Here is a 23,636-nt window from a genome sequence, read left to right as displayed (position 1 = left end):
GCTTTGCAAACATTAAATAAGGTCAGAAATCTCATTGCTCTTTCATTAGAATACCCATAAATGTGATGGGGAGAGCTTCCTCGTCAATTCAGAGGAAGAACTGCAGGGCTCAACCCAGGGACCTCCAAAAGGCAGTGAGGATGTTTTTCTAATTGCCATTTTTAGAGATTGCAAAAACAGCAGCAGTGAGATCAAACAATTTGTCAAGGGTGACCAAGGAAGTTGACACTGAATTAAAGATGCACAGTTTTGGGCTCTGGTTTTGGTTTTTTATTCGTTTGTTTTTTGTTAGAGAAAAAGGGACAGAGTCTGTGATGAACTGGGGCACGAAGAGACTGCACCGCAGCTGGAGGGTGTCAGAGTTCTGCCTTACAAGCAGCAATACAACCATACACTGCTACCTTTAGTGCTTTGTACTGGTACTTCTTTAAGTCCTGCTTGACACAAATGGCTTTGAACATTATCTGCTGTTCAACACTGAGTGAGAAAAGACATAGGGGATGAGTAGGACACAAGATTGTCCAGACAGGTTTTCCTTTTCCCCCATCTGGAATGCCAAGAGTGTAATTGTTTGCACCCCTGGAGTTACCATCTCTCCAAAAAGGGATATTTTCACACACTGCATAATGGCATTACTGAGGTTGTGATGCCATTTCCACAGCCCTTGGAAATGATACAAAAATATTGTCATAGCTCTCTGACACATATATAGAAAAGGAACATTCACGCGGAAAATTTCACAGACGGGGAATAACCCCCTCTCTAGTGTTTTCTTTTTCCTCTACAAGAGGAGTTTTTTGAGAGCTCTTGATGCATAACCATTATAAATTAGAAGACCCACAAAGAAATCCAGATGTATTCTTGAAGATTCTGGGATCTCTCCATGGTTTCTACACATCCCAACCCTGGCTGTCACATGTCATCCCCTTCTATAAATAGTCATTACATTTTGCTGAGGAAGGTCAAAATGAGTGAGGGGTGTAAATACTGCAGCAGTCATCATTGAGTCATGCCTTGATTTATTCTTGGAAACCCAGGAGCTGTGGAAGTGAGTGCCTTACAGAACTGCAAGTCACAAGTTCCTCAACAGAGTACTACAGTAAAACTTTGGAAACTACAGTCACAGCACTAGCAGGAAGAAATGTCTCAGGTTCATGGAGAAAACGCAGTGTGCTGTCTCAGCTCCACTCTCCCTGTGTGTTTTGTAACTTGAGGACTCTCTTCCTTCCACCTTCACTCACTCCTTTCCCAACTGCTTAAAATAAAGGCTGCACACCTGACAGTCCCCAGGCTGTTAGTACACAGGATAGTTCAAAGCATTATTAGACAGGTCAGCTTTCTCCAGTTTGGCCCTGCTACAGATGTTATCTCAGTTCCTACAATAGGCTTTATAAGAAATACATTTTAGCTGCTTTCCATTCATTTCAATAGGCCATTAAAAGTAATTATATAAAAATTATAGATAATTGTGTTTGCTTTGCTTTGTGCAGTCAAAAATACCTACCCAACTTTGCTGTATTTTAGAAACTGAAAATCTTTATAATTCAACCAATTTCAGTGCATGGTACCCATCTTAGTACTGCCAACCCAGATATACAGACATTTTAACATTTGAAGTTGAAGAACAAATCCAAGTTTCACAATTCTAAAGTTACCCAGTAGCTACTGGAAAAGGCTTAATACTGGTTTCAGCAAGAAGTAACTCTATATAGGTGTAAAGTACTTCCAAATAGTAACATGGATCAAATTTAAAAAAAACTTTCCTTATTTTGTTAGGAATACTTTTTGGACTTTTTTTAAAGATGGCCAACAAGGAGATTTTACACTGAATTTACTGAGAACTTAAATAAAATGTTACAATACAGAATATATGTTGTGTTTCTATTCAATTCCTAGAAGAATATGTTTGTTTTAAATAGCATTTCCATTTAAAGAGGGAAGCAGTAAGGGACTGATGAACGCCACGTTGTGCTTCTCATCACTGGAGTTCTTCATTTGTTTAGAACAGCTGGATCATCGACTCTCTTGATTTCCCAACTCCAACCCATTTAACTAGGGAGGAAAACACATCTGTTAGAACAATTACCACGAGTAAATATTGCAATCAATGAACTGGAATAATTTTCACCTTTCATCATGCTTCACTACAAACTGGACAAATTTAGGAAGGAAGTTTGGTTGTCAAAAATCCCTTTACTCCAGCTGCACTACCAGACTAGAAAGTGCAGTATACTGAAGGTTGAAAGCATGAAATAATTATACCATAAATACAAAGCATTGCAGGTAGAGGGCCTAAGAGAAGGTCAGGCACATTTGTTGCAGGTTTAACTGTCCTTGTCTTGAGTGACAGGATGTTTAGCTACATCCCTGCAGAGAGGAAGCCAGAGTTCTGCCACACTCTGAAGTTTTTGTGATGCGGAGCAGGAGATAGTGATACCCATGTGCCATAATATTGATAAATATGAGGCTGCAGTTATAAACGTTATCCAGTGTGAGCAGTAAATTCCACACTGTAACGGTTCCACTACAGTTTTATTGCCCACAGTTACTAAAGAATTGACTGTAGGTAAGTCTCCTTTATCAAACCCACCAAGGCAGCCTGCTTTCACACAGAGAACCAGAGAAATAAAGTAAGGGGAGCTTTATTTACATATCCCTTCACCCACATCTGTGTCCCTGACCACACACTGAGTTTCAAGCTCTGCTATCAGATGCTTCCTGATCCATGAACAATACTGGAATCGCCGCAGTTGTAACCAGCCCGTACTGCTCTGAGGTGACCTTTGAGGTGCTTTATGGAAAACAAAAGCACACCTACCACCTTTCCAAGCTTGCTATTGTGGAAATTCCCCTGCAAACTCCACCATTTGTGCCACACCTAGCTCTTGGCACCTCTAGAGCTCTAGAAGAAAACTGGATGGCTTGAACTTTTGGAGATTGATGTGTTAAGATTCTCAATTTTTCCAAAGTGGCAGAACCGGGCTAAACAGTCTCATCTCTGTCATGCAATACCTCTCCTTATATGAGTAAGAATGGGAAAAAAAAGTTCTCTGTTCAGAGAGGGATGCAGTGCAGGATGCAGAGAGAAAGGAAGAGATGAGGATGTTAGCCCAAGCACACACTGAAGCATGGTGCACAGACCCCAAAGTTTTCACTGACAGAAGGTGGCAGTTTGCCAAGAACAACACACATTTATCTTTCCCCGGTTAAATCCCTGCCAGCAGCAGCTTGGGGCTCTCTGCAGCACTGCAGACCTGCCTGCTGAACACCCTTTGCTGCTTCCTGGCAAGCTGTCTTTTACCACCACCAGCCCAACCACTAGTACTTCTGCTGCCTCCTGCCCAAACCGAGCGACTTCCGACTAACAGACCGAGAGCTTCCATGGAGCTGTGCCTGCCTCCTGTGGCATCCTCACATGGACACCTGCAGAAAGGTTTACCTGGCACACCAACGTGGTTTTCCACACAGCGGATGTAATTCTGGGCCTTGGGTGGGAGGTCCTCCCATTTTCGTGCTCCAGTTGTGTCTGTCTTCCACCCAGGCATTGTTTCATATTCTACTTCCACTTTCTGTAGTATCTCCTGATTAGCTGTGGGAGAGCAATTTTTGTCACAGTTGACTTTAGCTGCTCTACCTTAACAGAACATACCTATGGTTCTTGACCAAAAAAGTCTTTCGACAACATTTAAAATCTGATATACGAAGAAATAGTATTTTTACTGTTTTTTCATTAATTCACTCATTCTTAATTTAGATTTATTTACAGCATTTAGGAAGATAAGTCTGAGTTAAGAAGATCCAGAAATCCAGCTTCCTCCTCTAAAAACTGTAGGATGCACTCTATTCTGTCAACATAGAGTCAACAAAAACGCTACAGTTTTATTTTTGAGGAAATAGATTTTTTTGAGGTTTACAGTAGTTCCTCTTTTTGGTTTAGACTAGCACATAATAAAACAGTAGACAAGGCACTACTGTCTCAAAGGTTTTTATCTTTATGGAATAGGGTTAAATCAGGCTTGCGAAAAACTCACATGTTTGCAAGCTTTTCCCCCCTGGAATTTTCACTGTGTCCACACCAAGGAAGTACAAGCAGTGGTGGAAAAGCTGGCTGCTGCCAGCCCACCCCACACCTCCAGAATCCCCCATCTCAACAGAACCAGCCCCTCATCTTGGCACAGACTGTCACAGGGATCTTGAAAACTTAATAATTGTACAAAGAATTACATATTATTGCATCTTAAAAGTTTTAACATGAATCATTATCGAGGGGTAATATACACTTTTATTAACCACAGTGTTGCTGCTGTTAATTCCAGAAGCAGCTTTATTCTGCTTGTATCCACCTCATATTTGCACAGCTTAAGCTGCTTTTATTATAACTTTACTTCATTAAAGGCTATTGCCAATGATACGGAGTCACTGACTTGAGTCTTGCTGACTTTCAGATCCCTGGTGTTGCCAGTAAAAAATCTAATGGGACAAGACACAGAGGCCCTAACACAAGATTTTATTTCCTCTGAAGATCTTGCCATTGTACACAGACTCAAGGTAAATGAAAAAGTCAGTGTACTGGTACAGCTGCCTTTACACAGATACTGCAGCTCCACAAATTGCTACAGAAGGTCCAGTGAACAAGAAATCAAGGCTGATTTTAAAAAGCAAACAGTCTTTCCCAACAGGTGTGACTTAACTGGCAGAAAAGATAAAAATGAATGTAGATGTTTAACAACTTACCTGGAAAATATGGAATTCTTTTTCCACCCAATTTGTAGGCAACACCAATTTTAATTTCATCAAGGACATCGAGAATATCCAGTTTTGTTAATGCCAAACTGCACAGAAAAACATCAGTTAAAATTACACATATAATGAATCTCCTCTTCAATACTTTCCACCTTTTTTTTTTTTTTTTCCCTTTCCAAAGTCCAGCTCAGGTAGCCCAGCCAGCAGAAATACAAAAATGCATTAAACTATGAACGCTGTTAATTTAATTCATGCCTCTGGGATGAATACATGACTGAGTTACTATGACACATTTCCCAATTCTTGGCTGCTCACACAGGTGCACAGTGTTCAGCTCAGTGCATGAAAATGCACACCAGGTGAAGTGGCACTTGAGAGGCCTGGTTTGGGGGGGGTACAACACTTGACATCATTGATGGTGACTTTTTAGTACTCCTACTGATTCACAACAACCCTATGACAGATTTATTTACTAAGTTACACTTTTATAACAGAGCAAGCATGGTCTGGTTACTAAAACCATGTTTGCAGTTCAGTAGGAAGGATCCCAGCCTGACTTTCAGTGCCTGGGCTGTGCTGTCAGTTTAATGAACCTTTTTCATCTTGTGAATGAACCAACTGGTATATAAAAATGGAACCTCAAGAAGACACCGTAGTATTCACTGATCAGAATAAAACTGCATTTTAGCACTAGTCAAATTCTCCAGAAACAATACCCTAGACCTTTGCTTGGTAAAAATCTGGGTAGTCAAGGATTTAGACAGGTATGTGCTCAGTAAGAATGTGATGAATGCAAGGATTAAAGGCAAAGACCTTTTGGGAAAGAAGCACCTATAGACAGTTCTTCAACTTTTCAAATGTTTTTATCTGCTCATGTTTTTTCACTGTCACAGCTATCAGAGATGACGCAGTTTTATTGATAAGAGGACAGTAATTGTATAGAACTGAAATAAAAGGCAACTTAATGACTTCTTAAAGCTATTTCCACATAAACTAGAGATGTGTAAGATAAAGCAAAATATAAATCCAAGTAAAAAAAAAAATCAAACCAAAACCTAAAAGTCCTTCTGACAAATTAATGAACAAGACCATCGTTCCTTTGTAACATCAGTAGTAGCATAAACAATATTAAATTAAGTCTCAGTTTATAGTACATTAAAATTCCCAGAGTCATGTGTTTGCATATATGAACAAGTTTGCCTCAATGCATCAGTGAGTCTACACTTCATATGAACAAAACTGTTATGAAACTTTTGCAACTTTTTCTGAAGATACAGATTGGTAGTTACAAATTAATGGTTTGTGACAGCTACTAGTATTTTAGCACTAGACATAAGCTAGCTTGAGGGCATTATGGTCATGAACAGCTCCTTTAAACAGCCACTTTTCCTGTAAAATGCCAATTTTATATGTGTTTTGAATTATAAAATACTTTATCAACCAAGTAAGTCACTTCGTCCCAAAGAAAAAAAATGTCAGCCCATTAAAAGCAGAATTTATAATACAACATTTGACTATGCCTTTGTAAATAAATGAACTTGGAATGAAAACTGTGCCAGTCACTGTATACTTTGGGTCATCCCATTTATTTCACTTATAGAGGCAGTGGTTCCAAATGATGCAGAACTGGTCCTACAAGTAGGATCCACTAGAGGCAACCAAAGCTCAAACCCAGCACAAGACAGTATGAAAGCACTGGATCAAGAACACTAGAACAAACTGTTAGAAAACTGATACATTGATCCAATCTACACCAGCCATCTGAGGTAAGCAAAGTGAAAACATATACCAAAAAAAAATCGCTGCTATGATGTCATAAAGTTGCTTAATTAAAAAAAAAAAAGGAATTAGATTATTATTAGCATTAAGACAATTCTCAGCTGCCCACTGTGAATTAATGTATTGCTTAAAATGTAACACTTTACTGGACTTATATTAATGTTACCTACATATTTATTCTGCGAAGCACAAAATTATCACTTCCAAATGTAGCGCAAAATCTTTGATGCTTACGCAGTGAATCCGTTGATCATATGAGCATATTTCAAAATGACAAGATCTAACCAGCCACAGCGTCTCTTTCTGCCTGTAGTTACTCCCCACTCGTGGCCACGGGACTGTAAAAGATCTCCAATTTCCTAAAATAAGACAGAAAGAATGCTGATGGTATCCCACTGAAAAACTGCATGAACAGCAAGAATATGCTCAATTTCAAGGCTTTTTTTTTTAAGCAAAAATGAAAAAAAAGTTAAGTTTTACTAGGATGGGACTAAGGCAGAGAACAAAGTCCCTCATGAACAGGATTTTTGTATTGCAATCATTACCATTTCAAACCACTTATTTAATATGACTATTTCATGTTCCAAGGAGACACTTTTCTTCCTTCTTCATCTAAAAGGAAGATTTCCTTGGCAATTCAGCCATCTTTAAAACTGTGTTTGCTTCATCTGGTCTTCTGGCATCTATTGTTTTTACAGACAAGACTGTAAATGCCTGGGACAAGACCAATGCTTGTACAATATCTAGGTCAGACTCCATGTCCATGTCAAGTGATCTCTGGTTCTACCACAGTATGAAACTGTTCCTTTTGGACTGGCAGTGTCTATAATGGGCTAAAAATGAAGAAGGAAGAAACTTCATGTTCATGATCCATAAGCTTAAAGGATACCACTAAAGCATCTGAGTTATTAGAGAAAGGATTTTAGTGACTAAATCCTTAAATTAGATTCGGAACACTGACCTAGAGATTGCCATGTGCATAGCTCATAATCAATACCTAAGCTTTCTAGTTTCTTGCTAATGAAAATACAGTAGACAGTTTAAAGTAATCAAAGTCTCTCCCCTTCTTTTTATTGATCAATTTGTGCATGACTGGCTGATGCACATGCCACATTTATTCTATAAATCACACAGAACACAGGCTATTAAGCTCAGAAGTTTTATCTTGTAATTTACGCTCTCCTTTGACGCGCTGACAGTTCCAGTCTACAACAAACTCTCACCACTGAAACACACCTAAAGATCTTATATAAGATGATGAAATCTGTTTCACATAATTCACTACAACAGAAGCATGGTCCCCGCAATATAACATCATCACACTGATGAAAAATACCTTAAGTCTGTAACGTAATTCTCCTCTTCACGAGCGCGATTGCTCGGCACTAATATTACAGTGCTTATTTATTCCTGGTACTCCCTTACCCCATTCCATCGACTGCTCTTTGTTGGCAACTGTATGCATCACATTTTGTAACGTTAAACCTACATTAATCTGCTCGGTGGGGAAGGCTCCAATTCCCACCCGAGTGGTGTAGGCCTTCACCACTCCATACACATCACCCACGTGCTGGGGAGGGACACCAAGCCCGGTGCACACACCGCCCACGGTGCAGTTCGATGAGGTCACGAAGGGATACGTGCCTGTCAAAACACAGCAGCACAACCCTGTTTCAGCAATGGTAAGAAACAAAGACTGTTTTTCCTTTATCACTTCAAAAGAGATTTTCACCTCTATGTTTGGCTTTAAAGCTAAACTGAAACAGCAGCCAAAGAGCGGGGAAATTCTTCTTGCTACATGTCATTCATTCTTTGTAACTTTCACTGAGAATGGCCCACAAGAGAGAAGCTGAAAAGCACCTCAATACTACATCCATTAGGCATGGGATCTATTATAAGATGCTGCTGCTGTGTAAAGCTTTTTTTCAATGTCTTGTGTATCACAGAAAGTATTTCCACTACATCCATGGAGAGCCTGGTGTAAAGGTCACTGTCTGACATTCCAAATGCTCTACACAAGTGGCTCTCAGTATCTGCCACAAATTGTCTAAGTCTTAAGAGGTTACTCATAATCTCTACACTGTGACTCCAGATTGGAGAATCTCTCAATTCTTCATTTCATTTTCATTGAGAACTAGGTTGTTTAATTAAACTTTTGGTGAGAAAGCAGAGCAGAGACAAACTGAAGCAGCAAGACTTACAGGTTACTGCATGAGTTTAATCCTCCCTCCACTGCAGAGGAATTATCTCAGCAGCACTGCAATGGTGCCTGGATTGTCTGGAAATGTGTACACTCATATTTAAAAGTAATAAAGACAAGAATGTCTGGAGTGAAATTTCAACTCCACTGGAATAAACTTCACTGAAAATCAATTTTTAAACCCTAAGCATTTAATCCTGTTAATGATACAATTCCTGTCTTATTTGTGCTTTACTTCTGGGAGATCTGTTCCTATTAAGGAAAGACTATTTTGTTTCCCTGTTTTCCTGCTGTTTGCCAAGTCAGTATAAACTGAAATCAAAATAAAACTAATCAAAATAAAACTGATCTCTTAGGAGTTAAACTGAGTTTAGAATATGACTTACCAAAGTCAATATCAAGTAATGCTGCATTGGCTCCTTCAACAAGGATCTTCTTTGGAGAGCCATGAAGAGCTTCGTACATAAAATACACACCATCTCGAACCATGGGTCTTATTTTTTCAGCATATCCCTGCAAATTGAATACAAATGTCAGCTTCCCCAGACAAAGGCTGGAAGCAGGGAACACTGTTCACTTTTGAAGGACGAAACATACAGATAATTCTAAGCTTCCAGCCTCAATAACTGTGTTTTCCTGAAAAATACAACCACTAGCTTATGATTTGAAAACAAATCAATCTATTGAACCACATAAGAAAAGATGACCTATTATGGCAGTAGAATGCCATAATTTCTGTATAATTTCTGTTCACAGAGGTGTGGTATACTTAGCAAATTTTGTTGCTGTAGTCTCTAGATAGTGTGTTGATAGTCTAGACACACTGAGAATGGGACTTAGAAATAGTGCAGGCACCAGAAGAAAAAAAAAAAACCAACTCCTTTTGAATATTAAAAAATATCTTTAGGGTGTGTGAGACAAAACCCAGGAAAGGTAAGAGATATTTTTGTCATCCTCTTTTCTCATATATTCATGAAAGAAGCTGTTTTATCAGTGTCTCTTCTGAACTCATTTATAAAAAGACAATTTTCTTGTAATACCAGGATCCTGAAAAAGGTTTCCACAAACATTTCTTCAGTAATCATGGAAGTCCATCAGAAAGACTGGAGAACACTAACTGAAATTCTCACCCTGCATTCTTTTGACTACTTTAATACAACAGTCATTTTAAACAACATTCAAAAAAGTAAAATATTACAGGAGAATTAAATCATCCACAAAGTTTAAATTAATGCCTACAATAAGAGAAAACATTCTATTACAAAGCATAGTTACTGTTTATTAAAGCTTTTATAACAATGAACACATGCATTTTTTCATAAAAATTAGTTAATTAGTTTAATCAGTGGTAGTTCTAGTACACTTTGGTTTTACTTTTTAAATGAAAATAAATATTACAACTGTTAAATCCTTACCTTTAGCTTTTTCAGTTGTCCTTCTGTATCAATTTCCAACGTGGGAAACATTGACTTGTATTGCTGTGCCAGATTTTTAAATCTGAAAAATATTGAAATTGTATCTCTGAGGAACATAGTCACTGTTCACAGAACTTTTGGCAAGAAACCAGTTTATATTATTTGCAGCATATACTGAGAGCTACAGGGAGAAGATACCAGGACTTTGATACCTCAACCAGTGCATTTCCCAATGTACAAAATTACATTTTAAATTATGAGAAAATCTGTGAAGTACACGAAATACACACACACTCTTTCCAGTTTTCTTCTCCTTCTAGACAATTTATATACAAAATTCAGACGTATATTTAAAAACATCCCCTTAAAAGCAAATCTGTCAGCCAAAATATATCACTCTTTAACATAATATTTAGAAATGAAAATAGTTTTACCTTGAAGAAAATTCATCAAAGTCAGAAAGTAGGTCACAAATCCGAAGGCCTGTTCGTGCAGCTTTGGAAGAATATGTTGGTCCAATCCCCTTCTTCGTTGTGCCAATACTAAGTGAAAATAACACACACCCCACCCCAACATGTATAAATATATGCAAAAATACACTTTATGCCAAGTAAAAGCTCTTCACTATATCACATATTGGGCAGGAGGTCTGAGACATAAAAAGATATTAAAGTGCTATAATAAAAAATATATACCAACTTTCAGGCTTTGCATAAATATTGCTAATATTTGTGGTGTGCACTAAAGCATGAAGCCTTGAGCCTGGCTGACAGTTTGTTAGTTTGTTCACTAACATAAGTAGAAGCAGAACTGAGTCACAGAATTAGTAATATCAACACGGCTCTTTAGAGATACACTGCACTTCTGTTTTCCAAAATTACACCATTTTTTTCAAATTTGCGTAACTATTAATGAAACGAGGGAGTTGAAAATATTTACTTTTTGCCTTCTTGTGCTTGACGCTGCACTTCCTGGAGCCCATCTACTGCCTGGTGAAAGTCAAACACTGCAATGGAAAATAAAATGGATTTAGTGGAAGAGCAAAGGAGAAAAACATTCTTTACATCACGGACATCCATAATTTCAGGACAAAGTGCCTTTACTGTCGCTGACAGTGCACAGGCCTCTTCAAGAGAAAACAGAGCAAGTATTCCTTAAAGGTTGTGAAAACATGTAAAACATCGTTCTTTGCTGGCTACAAATTCCATTATTATCCTTCAGGCACACAACATATAAAGAGGCTGTGTTAGATCAGATACATCACTGCTCTGTGGGACAATACTTTAGCGTCGTGAGCTAAGCAATCATGTGCAAGGTTTTTTCCCCCCTTCAATCGTCACTTACCTATATGTGCTCTATCTGATATAATCAGTCTTTTCTCCCAATCTTTTAAACCTGTCAGGAGATATAAAGAAAGGTAGGATTTCAGCTGTGCTGATTGGTCAAACTTTGACATTGTCTTTCAGTTTTTCTATGCGTTTCTTCAAGTTTATAGAGCTTCTTGTTAAGAAGACTCCAGATAAAATCTATAAACCATAAGCAAACATCAAATATAGCAATGTTTCTGTTAACAAACTTTTCTCATTTTTAAATTATCAGCTTTCTCATTTTGGCATGGAAAAAGATACTTCTTAATGCCATAATGCTGTGGCTTACACACAATTCTTACTTCAAGGAAATCTTGTTTAACTTGCTATACAATACATCACTTAAACTCCATTTGTGCCTCAGAAAATAGAGGATTTCTACATAGAAACATAAAACTATCTAGGAAGTAAGGGACCTTGGAAGGTCATAGGGTCCAAAGCCTCACTCAGAGCAGAATCAACTGAGTTTATATTTGGGCACAGAAACTCTGGGTTAAATCATCTCAGTTTGAGGTCAAAGGAAGCTTACCACACATTAGGATTTATTTTCCATCTAGTGTGGTTTCAAATGCAATAAAACTCCCCAAAACACATGAAAAGATTGATTTTGAAAATACATCTGAAGACTACAACACAATTAAACATTTTAAATACTGTTTTTAAAATCCAGACTGTTATTGCACCAAGTATTTATGGCCAGAAACAACAGCTTACAAAAACCCTCAACCTGGCTGCCAATATAAAGGTAGGTTAAAAATTACTTGATACAAACCTTTCTTTTCATTCTTTTCAGCTTCTTCAAACAGGCCTGGTAAATGTATAACCACTCCATTACCTTTGGGAACATAAATGATTTATTTTAAAGCGAGGAATAAAATACTCACTCTTAGGAAGTAAGGCACTGTAAACACTTGCTGTCTGAAGTTTTATTTAAAAAGTAAAACTAAATTTCTCACAAAGTGATCTTGAGACTTTTTGGATAAATCCTGATTTTGGGTAAGCAGCTACTAGCCTGCTAAAATCAGGAAAACCAGAGTTGGCTTGTTTCAGGCGTAAACGCCAGGCTGCTGCACAGCCAGCTGAGGTAAGCAGATTCTTGTCTTTGTTTGTGGTGGACTTTGTCCCACGACTTCAGCCTCAATTGTTCACAGGGAGAAGCTCAAAGAAGTCCGTGGCCTTACCACACTGACAAGCCTGCGTGAAAATACGTAAATTTTCTTCAATACTCAGGTATTTGTTTTAAACTCAGCTCGAACTTGTGCTGTAACGCATTAGCAATGCTTCCCCCCCGCTTTTGAGCACAACATAGAATCCACAAGCAATACAGGGCAGTGCTGGCGAGGAGGATTAGCGATGCAGTGGGCTGGAAACAGCTGCTGCCTCCTTGGGAACGTCAGAAATATATGCAAGAGCCTGTCTCAGCCTAAATTTAGCAAAACTTAAGTAATAGTCATTACTAATTGACAAGGGAGTAAATCAGAAAGCAAGATAACACAGCATATTTAGCTGTGAGGAAAAATATGTTTAATATATTTCAATCATTTATTTGGAAATTATCAAATGGAAAAAAACTGCAAGTCCATGACTCACTAAAATTAGACTCATTTCTTGCACAGACTGTACATAATTTCTGTCAGAAAGAATCATAAGTTTGGGCCTTAAATTTGCCTATCATTTAAATATGAGTTTAATGTCCAGTAGGCAATGCAAACCTTTTTATGATGCCATCTGCACCAAATATCTTTATAGCAAAATACAACATCACCCTAAACAGCTGGTGATGTGAACAAAAAGGAGACTGGACGACAACCTTCCAAGCAGAGTCTGGTATATCGGGGCCTGCTTCTGAAAAGTCAGTAAAGAGATGTCAGAGATAAATTATATTATTTATTTAGCCTAAGTCCTGGGGTTTGTGTCCTCAAAGAATAGCACACAGATTTCTGAAAGTATAAAAGGAGAGTACAAGTGGAATCCAAACTTGCACCATAAAGTATAAGAAGGAGTCAAATGATAGGAAGAGGGTGTTCTTGCTCTCAGCTTTCTAACAGCAGAAACTAAACTGACACTGAAAGTAGAGTAATTCTTCATGTTAAAGCAGCAGTGGAATAGAACTCATACAGCTGAAGCAAATCTGACTGTCCCTTATATGATTTTCTTTACTTGTTACTAAAAAATACAGTTGCAGCTATCCACTATACAATGTTATTTTATATAATAAATTGCATAATTGTCTTACCAATGAAAGAAATTGCCTTTGGATTAATGATGCCACTAGGAAATAGGTGAAAATCATATTCTTTCCCATCAACGACGACAGTATGGCCTGCGTTGTTCCCACCCTGCAACAGAAAGAAACACCTGAAGATTAACTGTCTTGTATCATCACCTGAAACTCTCAACAGATGATTTGACAAGACCATCTTTTTTCATTTTTACGTATCTTTGGTCACTGCTTTCTCCACCTTATAGTTTCTTGTGAAAAGGTCTCAGACAGGACAATGAGGAGGCTGAAGGATTTCAGCAAGACTGTGTAGAATTATGAAGCAGAACAATACCATGGAGTCAAGGCAGGGCTGGGGCAGAGCAGGAGTAAACCCGGGAGTGGTGACAGAAGCTAGAAGAGAACTGAAGCTTTCTGGGAACAAAACTGGAATTAATTACCACCCTTGGAGTCTTGTCCATGACATGCCTGCACAAGCCCATCCTTTTTAGGCATCTTCTGTACATGGTCATTTCCTTGGGTTTAAGCCTACAATGCCCAGTATTTCCTTTTGAATGGAAGCTCTTCCTGCTACCCACCTACAAACAGCTACTGCTTCTCTTGCTGTTCAAGACAGAAGATCTTTGTAAATGCAGGAGCATGTGTAGTCTTGGGAGCTTCACTGAACGTCCTTGTCAATCATAGAATATCCCGAGTTGGAAGGGACCCACGAGGATCATCAAGGTCCAACTCCTGGCTCTGCACAGGACCACCCCAAGAAATGGTGAAGGGATGATCTTCCCAGTTGTCACCACCACCATCACTTTATAGAGTCTGCTACAAGCCATGACTTACATGACTATCTACCAGGATTTAGAATAGGAGCTAGTATTTTCCTCAATAAACTGCTTTTTCACAAACAGTTTTAAAAGAGAGTGATGCAACAACACACAAACTTGGAAAGAGGTGAGTAAATCAAGGTCATGAGTTGATTTGACCAGCAACTTAAAGAGTTTTAAAAATTAAAGGTCCAGTTTTCTCAGCAGGCTTAATGTTTGTTGCTGTTCTGTCTTGATATAACTTAGTCTCCTACTGATAAGTTTGGGAAATCTGACTACTTGTCTGCTCCAGTGCTACAGGCCTTCAGCTTTCCAAAACAATTACAAATCTCTGTCGATTTGAAGTGATGTCTGAATGATGTAAAACTGTCTAGAATGAGGGCATCTGCTGGGAGGAGAACTGAGACTGTCATTGGTAATTTGCAGACAATGAAGAGTGTTGGCTGAATGAATGCAGTTATATGAAAATTCTGAGAAAGGACAGTCATTTATAAAAATGAATACTATAACACATGTTATTCCAGAGTTTCATTTATCCTTCATTTACTGATTTGCCGGTTTGTTTGTATGTAAAGCACAGGAAAATGGCAACTGGCAATCCTTTCAAAATGTGGATAAATACTGAAACACAAAAATAAGAAAATAAAAGCTACGGCTTACAAAAAAAGAATTTTTTTTTAGCAGTTTGATGGAGGAAAACTAGGAAATACACCTTCAAATATCACAAAACTAAATTTCATGCTTTGGAAGATGTGAGCTCAACAATGAATTTTAAACTGATAATCTACTAAGGGAGAGGTGAGTAGGAGTTATAACACAAATTTCATTTGATTAAAAAACTTCTGGGTAGCTCATCCTTGAGATGGGAAGGATTCCCTAGTATCTTGCTAACACAGAATTATAACTTGTCCAGAGAATCCTGAAGGAAGTTGAACCACCCTGGGTATTTTGTTTGCCTCCCAGATATAATAAAGCAGTTGTAGGAACCTGGATGTAATTAAGAGTATTAAACTACTTAAAAGGTTAATAAATCAGGTAGGAGAGTCCTTTACATGGTATTTAAGAGGTCTGACACAGGATGGATTGAGCTGGTTGAAACACTGGTTTATTTTATTATACTGGTATCAGGCTGAGAAAGAGGATGGTAACTTCTGCTGGGACTCCCAGTGTTCCCTTTCTGCTCACCTATTGATGATGGCAAGATTGAAACTTTAAAAGAATTAACTCCCTCATTTAACACTGATTTAATTTCTACAACAAACAACAATTTTCATGTTTCCTCAGAAAATGGGGAACCAGGCTGCTTCAAAAGTATTTGTTGTCACTAATGCTATAGTTATACTTTACTTAATCAACGTGAATACGAACAAATGAAGTCAGGCTTGAGGACTCACATTCTGAGAAAACAGCACTCCTGAATTATAGTCAAAGGTGTTTTCTCATATCTTGAAACTTCAGAAGCTGGGATACATCAGTATGAGAATATTTATGAAAGACAGTTTATGCTTTTGGAAAATTTCCTGAACAACTGATACCCAGACAAATGCTGCCTCTTTCTTTAGCAAATGCTTAAAAGGGACTTTAATCAAGCAGCTGTGAAAGCTGGCATACATAAAAAAAATCTGAAGCACAGAAACACCAGCACATCTGATATATCCTTCAATGCCCAAAATATCTGAATACACTTTCAGTCTCTCTGGATAGATAGCATGAATCAAGAATTCAGTGACAGACCTTATAAAACAGCATTTTTCTGAATTAAAGCTAGTATTGACAGCTCTGGTACTGCTTTTTGCAGTGGTCATGCTGGTCTGTGTTTTCTGAACAGGTGTCTTCCAAGAATATTTTTACAGCTGAATTAATTACATTTTTATAAATATAATTAAAAGTGGCAGCAGAGCATTGAGTTGTCCAACAGATATGACCACACCTGCAAAACATAGCACTGGTCTGATGAAGTACTTTCTTTTTATTATCTGATCATCTCAGTAGTTTCTCATGTTCAGTTACACAGCTATTCTAACAGCATATGGGCAGTCTAATAGCTCAGATATTGCAGACATTTACTAAAGTTTTTTTACTCAAGTTCTGAGAGTCAATATAGGGCCTCTATGAGCCATTGCTTGAAATTGCTTGAATTATAAGAGAACCTAAAAGGTTGTACAGGCTTAATTTGAAGATTACATGTTTAAAAGTGCAGAAAACCTCCTGGTACACTGCAACTGTGTAAGCTCCCTTCTTTCCCTCAAATGGTATTTCAATAAAGTGCTATGAACACTAATGCAGCAAGTGACAGTGTTCCTGGACTCTCAGGATGCGTCCTGTTGGACCAAGAAACTTTTGGTGCCTCTGCTTGGCCCTTGCTTCAAACACATTTCTGCAAAATGAACTTCCATTTAATATCCAGGCTCTGGCATGCTCCACTGAGCCCACCTGAAGTTTATTTATGTTTTACTGTTTCCAATTTCCCAGGTCACTAGAGATGGTATCTGCCGCCTTCTGCAGTTCTTCAAACACATCTCTAACACAGGGAACGTTAAGGCAACAACTTCTGACAGGTTAATCACCAGTGTCACTCTGGCATGATCTGCATTGTGAAATGATGGTATGACCAGAAATAACAATTAGCATTCACCTTCAAAGACTTGGAAGCCTGGGCACCCCATTAAACTACTCTGGTGTGGGAATTTCTGTTCCCAAGAAGGCACCAAAAGTCTCAGAGTGCAACTGGGATGACAGCAGTGACTTGAACATTAGCAACCCCTTCAACCCCAAACCTTCCTTACTGGTCCTGCAGTGATTCCAACATGATCAGGAGCACTTGTATATCTTCTTTTCAGCCAGTTTAATCTCTAGTGACTCAATTAAGACTGTGCCACATGCAGGAAACCCTCCAGGTGCAGGTGACTGGGGCTATCGATTACAGCAAACTGCAGCAGTGAAGCGGGACTTGAGAACTGGGAAGTATTACACACACCACAGGCAACGGGATAGAGATCACTACTGTAGTAATAAAGAGACCTACATATCATTTCAGAAGCTCATCTCAAGAGAGCACACAAAAGCACTTCCTTTGAGGCACTACCTAAATGCAGCAATGATTTCTGACTGTGCAGCCACAGCTGGTGTTCTTCATACCAGCTATATTCAAGTTTCAGAGCACACAAATGCTTGTTTCTGGCTGTATTTGGTAGGTGTTAAAGTTGTTCCCATTTAAATCAGGCATCTAAGTAAAAAATAATTACTTCATTGAAGTAATTCATAGCTTTATTGGCTTTGCATGGTGAGGTTTTACTGGTGGGGTGGGGGCAGGGGCTACAGGGGTGGCTTCTGTGAGAAGATGTTGAAAGCTTCCACCATGTCCAATAAAGCCAATGTCAGCCAGCTCCAAGAGGGACCCACTGCTGGCCAAGACCAAGCCCACCAGCAACTAGGATGGCACCTCTGGGATAATGTACTTAAGAAGGGGAAAAAAAACAACAAAAAAACCCAAAACAAACCCCAGCAACTACAACCAGAGAGAGAAGCAAGAATGTGAGAGAGAAACAGCTCTGCAGACCCCAAGGTCAGTGCAGGTGAAGAGAAGGTGCTCCAGGTGCCGGAGCAGAGATTCCCCTGCAGCCTGTGGTACGGATCCTGGTGAGGCAGCTGTGCCCCTGCAGCCCATGGAGGCCTAAGGAGGAGCAGAGATCCACATGTAGACACTGCCCAGAGCAGCAGGATGCTCAAAGGAGTCTGTAACAACATGGGAAGTCCATGACAGGGCAGACTCCTGGCAGGGACCTGCAGAGCCATGGAGAAAAGAGTCTGCTCTGGAGCAGGTTTGCCCGCAGGAGATCCCCACTGGAGCAGCCTGTTCCTGAAGGACTGCGACCCATGGAAGCAACTAATGCTGGAGCAGTTAATGAAGAACTGCAACCCTTGGGAAAGGCTCATGTTGGAAAAGTTCATGGAGGACTGTCTCCTGTGGGAGGGACCCCCCACTGGAACAGGAGAAGAGTGCGAGGAGTCATTCCCTGGGGAGGAAGGAGCAGCAGGAACGTGTGATTAACTGAACACAGCCCCCAACCCCTGTCCCCCAGGCCACGAGGGGGGAAGATAATTTGGGAGAGAGGTTGAGTTTGAGAAGAAGGGAGGGGTCAGGGAAAGGTGTTTTTAAGACTTGGTTTTATTTCTCACTATCCTACTCTGATTGATAACAAGCTGAGTTTCCCCCTACCCCAGTCTGTTCTGTGCATGACTGTAAGTGATGAGTGATCTCTCTCTGCCCTTGTCCCAACACACCTTTTGTTATATTTTCTCTCCCCTGCCCACCTGGAGAGAGGAGTGACAGAGTGCCTTTGGTGGGCACCTGGCATCCAGCCAGGGTCAACCCACCACAACAGCCTGCAGTGAAAAATTAGTATACAGCCTTTTCAAAGTACCTAAATTGCTCAATAAATCAGTTTTTATTAACTTGGAAAGCAGGAGAAGTTGAAGACTCTATTAACAGCAATGAGGTTTGGGATTTTTTTTAGATTTTTTTTTCTTTTTAAAAATTATGAAGTGGTACTCAGATAAAAATCTATATTTTCAAAAATATTATAATCCAAGTGTAAAGTTACATATTGTCCCAGTACCAGAAAGAGCTAGAGAAACTAATCTACCTCATAAAACATCATAAGGGTCTTTTCGGAACAGCACTTTGTTTAAAAAGAAAATGCATTTCCAAGCTTTTTACGTGCTGATCTACTTGTGATATTGGACTCTTGTACTGATGTACTTTGATTAGTATTTCAGAGTGCTTGAACACCAAAACTGCAACAATACACTAAACTGAGAAGCTCAATCTTACCAGTGTTATCAACTGTATGCTGGTAAAAACACTGTCTTTTAGGGAATTAATAGTTATTATGAACAGGTTGGCAGAGTACACAGTCTTTGTCTCTGTAGTAGAAGTTAAAAAAAAAAAATGAAGAAACAAATCCACTTCCCAAAGTGCTCAACCATTTAAAGGCTCCTGTTTTGTTCTGTACCGCAGCCAAAACATCCCAAGATAAAAAGGGAATTTCTTTTGAGAGCAGCAGTGAGGCTGTTCAGTACCTGCAGCAGGAACTCTGTTTTCCCAGCTAGCCTTAAGATACATGTTTGAATAGGAATGAAATGCATCCTTATGCTCAGAGGTGTTTCTGCCTGCTCTTGCCAGGCAGGTAGTATGCAGGAGATGGCATTATGTGTACGTGGGAGGAATGTTTCCAGATGATCTGCTGTTTGGCACATCCTTCATTTGCTCTGTGCTTCCCACAATGCCCAAACGCAACTTGATTAGGTACATTGATATGAAAAAATCATCAGAGCACATATAAAATACCTTAGAACATGATGATAGTTTCAAATTATATTTGTGTGAACACAAACAGGCTTATTACTGCTGGGTCCCACGAGGATCAGTTCTCACCCTCTCCCAGTTGGCAATGCAACGGGGAAAGAACAAAAACTGGTTATTGAAGATCTGCAGCCAACACCACCATGGTATGAGTAACACACCAGGAGTACACAGCAGCTCCTTAGCCCATTGGTACATGCAGTGAATGTATAAAATGCCATGACCAGGTTTTGAGTAACTGAATTCAAACCAAAAATGTAGGTCAAACTTTGGATGGCAGATATCTGTGCTAGGAAGCACGTGGAGGTATCTGAACACAGTTTCAGTACTGGCTGATGTGCCCAAGGCAAACCTCACATGGATAAATGGGAATATTAAGTAGGAGTAGAAAGATTGTATTACCTCTCCTTTTGGCAGTGGTGCAACCGCTACTAGGATACTGTGTCCTTGGTACTAGGACAAGATTACACGATGATCCCCTCTGGCATTATTATAATATATGAATTTATAATCTATGAATTGGAATACCAGCCACAACCCAGCAGTTTGGGAAGTCTGCATCTGAAAACAAATCCTATGACTCCTGTCTATCTCCCTTCATTATAAGTGCCCTGTATATAAGTGTCCTATATATATAAGCTCTACTAATTCCATCCATCAATGGAGCAAAACATTTTCTGAAATTCATCTGTATCTGGAGGCCAAACATCTCTCTCATCATACTAACAAAGAGGCTATAAATTACTTCTGCTTTCTTACCTGAACTATTTTTCTTTCACTTTTAGCATTTTTATATGTGAATAAACAAGTAGGAGCATTGTTACATAAATAATTTCTTTTCTTAACAATTTTATCAAAATTGGCTTTCTAACTTACCACAAAAACTACCTGAAACTAACTTGAGTAAATGTAACTAATTAGTGCTACCAGCACAACAGGCTCTGACATGAACTTTATAATAATAGAGATCCATTGACTTTTATGATATTTCTTGCTATTTATACCACTGAAAATCAGGTTTGAACATCATTGGTATTAAAAAAAAAAATCCAAACAAATACAATGCATTAAGTGCTTTGAACACTCAGACCCACCAATGCAATGTCACTGAATCACCTGTGTGTGAAAGCTTTAGTCAGAGACTGGAAGTGCTGCACATTCCAGTGGGGAGGTTGCTGCCACAAGTGCTTTTTATAGTTTCCCCTATTGGAAGTTTTTCTTGCTAATTTTTTTTTCCAGTTTAACGATCACCAAATAACACCCAACTCACCCCAACTCAAGTTTCAAGAAGTGGACCATTTTTTTTTTTTTTTTTTTTTTTTTTAAATCAAGCCATTAGGAATAGAAGGGTTGGGAATAGTCACAGGTATCCTCAGACCAGAAGAACTGAGGGAGAGGTGATGCTTAAAGCTGTGGTGGTGTCAGAGAACTGGAGTGAGCTGCAGGTTCCTCTCCCAACACCAACCACCATCAGCCAAATCTAGTTTATCTGGCTCTTACTCCCAATAATGGTTTCAAGTACAAACAATGCTGCACAGAACTGCTGTGTCTGGTTCCTGCCTCTGTTCAAGTGTGCCCCTTCTCGCTGTCTCAAACAATGAACAAAATCCACAGGCTCCCACCTTCCCAATTAAAATAGAGATCTCTTCAAAAACTCCCAAATTCCCATAGAAGGAGATTTGCTAAAGCCTAATGAGGTAATTAGCATGATTATAAACACAAATACTCCTACAAAGAACTGAGCAAGATTTTTGAACTTTAAAGAAACATGTAAAATTATTTCCTAGCACTCAAAGCTTATATCATATATTGCACCAATAATGTAGTATTTTTCATTTACTAAAAGAAATGACCCTAATTTATGTGGATACTTTGGTCTTCCTAACTATCTGAAAAATGCAAATGGAAAAGCCAGGTCTAATTCAACTCAGGTTTTAAGCAGCAATCAGTGCAGGCAAACTAGACACTCAAAATTCAGTTATTTTCTCTCAAACTGAATTCAGAGTTTTATCAAACCACATAAAAACAATATTCCACGACCGACCACTAGAACAAAACACACACTTACTCCAACAAGAGATGCAAAGAAAATAAATGCAAGGTGTATTGACAGAAAATGCTATAGTGGAAAAAACATTCTGGCCAAAGTTTGTAAAATACTAAAATAAAGGAAATCAAACATGAAAAAACTAGTCATGTCTGCTCGTCTTTAGTCCTCTCTTCTGAAGAAGTGTAGTCATAACCCTGTGGGAAGTAACACGATCCAAAGACATGAACATAAGTTTTCTTATATCTGTAAACAAGTTATCAACAGGAATGAAATAGAACAGATGTCATTTCAGCTTAATTTTCAGCTGTTTTCTTTTGATGCTTGTAGAGGATAATAAATTCATCAGGCTTTATAAAGGGGATTGAAAATTAAGCTTGCTTTCTTATGGAGATTTGGAAACTTTAAACCTGACCTTCTCACACAGTATTTATAATCCTGGTGGTCCTGAGATCATCTCGCTGATGCCCAAAGGAGAGACTAGTTTAAAATAGCAATGTCACCATGTTGTTCTAAAGCTTAAAATGATACAGTGTGGCATGTAAGTATGTATAAGGAAAATTAATTAGAAAATTGAATAAAATACCCTATAAGCAACAGGTTGCTAAAAAAAAAAAAAAAAAATCAGTTTTGGAAAGGTGGACTTCTTTATTGTAGCTAAGGACAAAACTCACACTCAACAAATCCTTTCCTCTGTTGAATAGCAAAATGATTTTTACTTGCTTTCTTTGCAGGGAATCTTGCAAAAAATTACTTAGAAATACAGCTGTATGAATGTACACACAAATGAGATTATCAGCCCTCCCAAACATTCAAGAAATCAGAAACAACAGTCCTGCAGTCACTGCACACTCATGACTCCAAGGTCATCAATCTCTTCACTGAAGATCATCAAGCACTAAATCATTAGGAGATTAAAGTCTTTCCATGCTACTTTATCCTGTAGGGAGAAATACTAAATATCAGGGTTAAATCTCACTGAAAGGAGAGCAACACACGATACCTACACACAGAGAAAAGCAGTAGCCAACAAGCCCCTGTAACTCCACGTAATCATCACATAAAACTGCCCTAATTTAATCCCCGTTGTAAACAGTTCCAGCAGCCCATGATCAATAGGGAACAGTCACAACAACGTGCTGCTGACAGGGCAGGGTAAGCAGCCACAACAGAGGAACAAAGGAAACCGCCCCATTTCCCACCTAAATCACCGAGAGAAAATACTCGTCTGGCATTTCTGCCACGCTTGGTTTTTATTATTCGATCACTGGCCCACAGTATTTTCCTTTGCATTCCTCAAAGTACTGCTTCAAAAACATACAGCATTTACAATGCTGTATTAAAACAGCATTGTTTTAATGCGCTCATTAAAACACTAAACCAAGGAAATAAGGAAACCAGGAATAATATGAGTTACTTTTGTGGAAGCATTGGGCACGTCCCTTCACCCTTGCCTAGATCCTTCTCTAACGTTGCAATGGTATCCCAAACCATTGCCAGGCTTTTCCTACTGGTTAGACCCTCCTAATCTTATTTGTTAGCATCCACTACATCAAGAAAATTGGCCACTCAACACTCTTGGTGTATGACCTGTTTAAATCTCTCAGTCTAAATAACTGTGAACTACTCAACCACAAAAGACCTTAACAGTCAGATTTTCTGAACCTTTTTCAACCTCCTA

The 23,636-nt window shown here is 38.8% G+C and overlaps 1 protein-coding gene and 1 long non-coding RNA gene across 2 annotated transcripts in view; one reads left to right on the top strand and one right to left on the bottom strand.

The window, feature by feature from the left end:
• Positions 1–273: 273 nt before the first annotated feature.
• ADSS1 (adenylosuccinate synthase 1) overlaps positions 274–23,636 on the bottom strand; it is a 28,984-nt gene continuing 5,621 nt past the window's right edge. The window contains exons 2-13 of the mRNA XM_032690413.1: positions 13,741–13,843; positions 12,277–12,339; positions 11,482–11,532; positions 11,077–11,143; positions 10,572–10,679; positions 10,138–10,219; positions 9,109–9,235; positions 8,012–8,166; positions 6,757–6,881; positions 4,735–4,832; positions 3,440–3,589; positions 274–2,052 (exon numbers count right to left, since the gene is read on the bottom strand). Of these exons, the coding sequence (XP_032546304.1) occupies positions 2,000–2,052; positions 3,440–3,589; positions 4,735–4,832; positions 6,757–6,881; positions 8,012–8,166; positions 9,109–9,235; positions 10,138–10,219; positions 10,572–10,679; positions 11,077–11,143; positions 11,482–11,532; positions 12,277–12,339; positions 13,741–13,843 (1,182 nt within the window). The 3' untranslated portion in view covers positions 274–1,999. The remainder of the gene's footprint in view (positions 2,053–3,439; positions 3,590–4,734; positions 4,833–6,756; positions 6,882–8,011; positions 8,167–9,108; positions 9,236–10,137; positions 10,220–10,571; positions 10,680–11,076; positions 11,144–11,481; positions 11,533–12,276; positions 12,340–13,740; positions 13,844–23,636) is intronic.
• On the top strand, positions 12,641–21,698 carry LOC116788079. The gene is made up of 2 exons (XR_004357534.1): positions 12,641–12,734; positions 17,016–21,698. It is a non-coding gene; the product is annotated as an uncharacterized LOC116788079 (long non-coding RNA).

This window comes from Chiroxiphia lanceolata, chromosome 6, assembly GCF_009829145.1.
Source record: "Chiroxiphia lanceolata isolate bChiLan1 chromosome 6, bChiLan1.pri, whole genome shotgun sequence".
Taxonomy (NCBI): Eukaryota; Metazoa; Chordata; class Aves; order Passeriformes; family Pipridae; genus Chiroxiphia; species Chiroxiphia lanceolata.
This window is presented reverse-complemented; position numbering and strand designations above follow the sequence as displayed.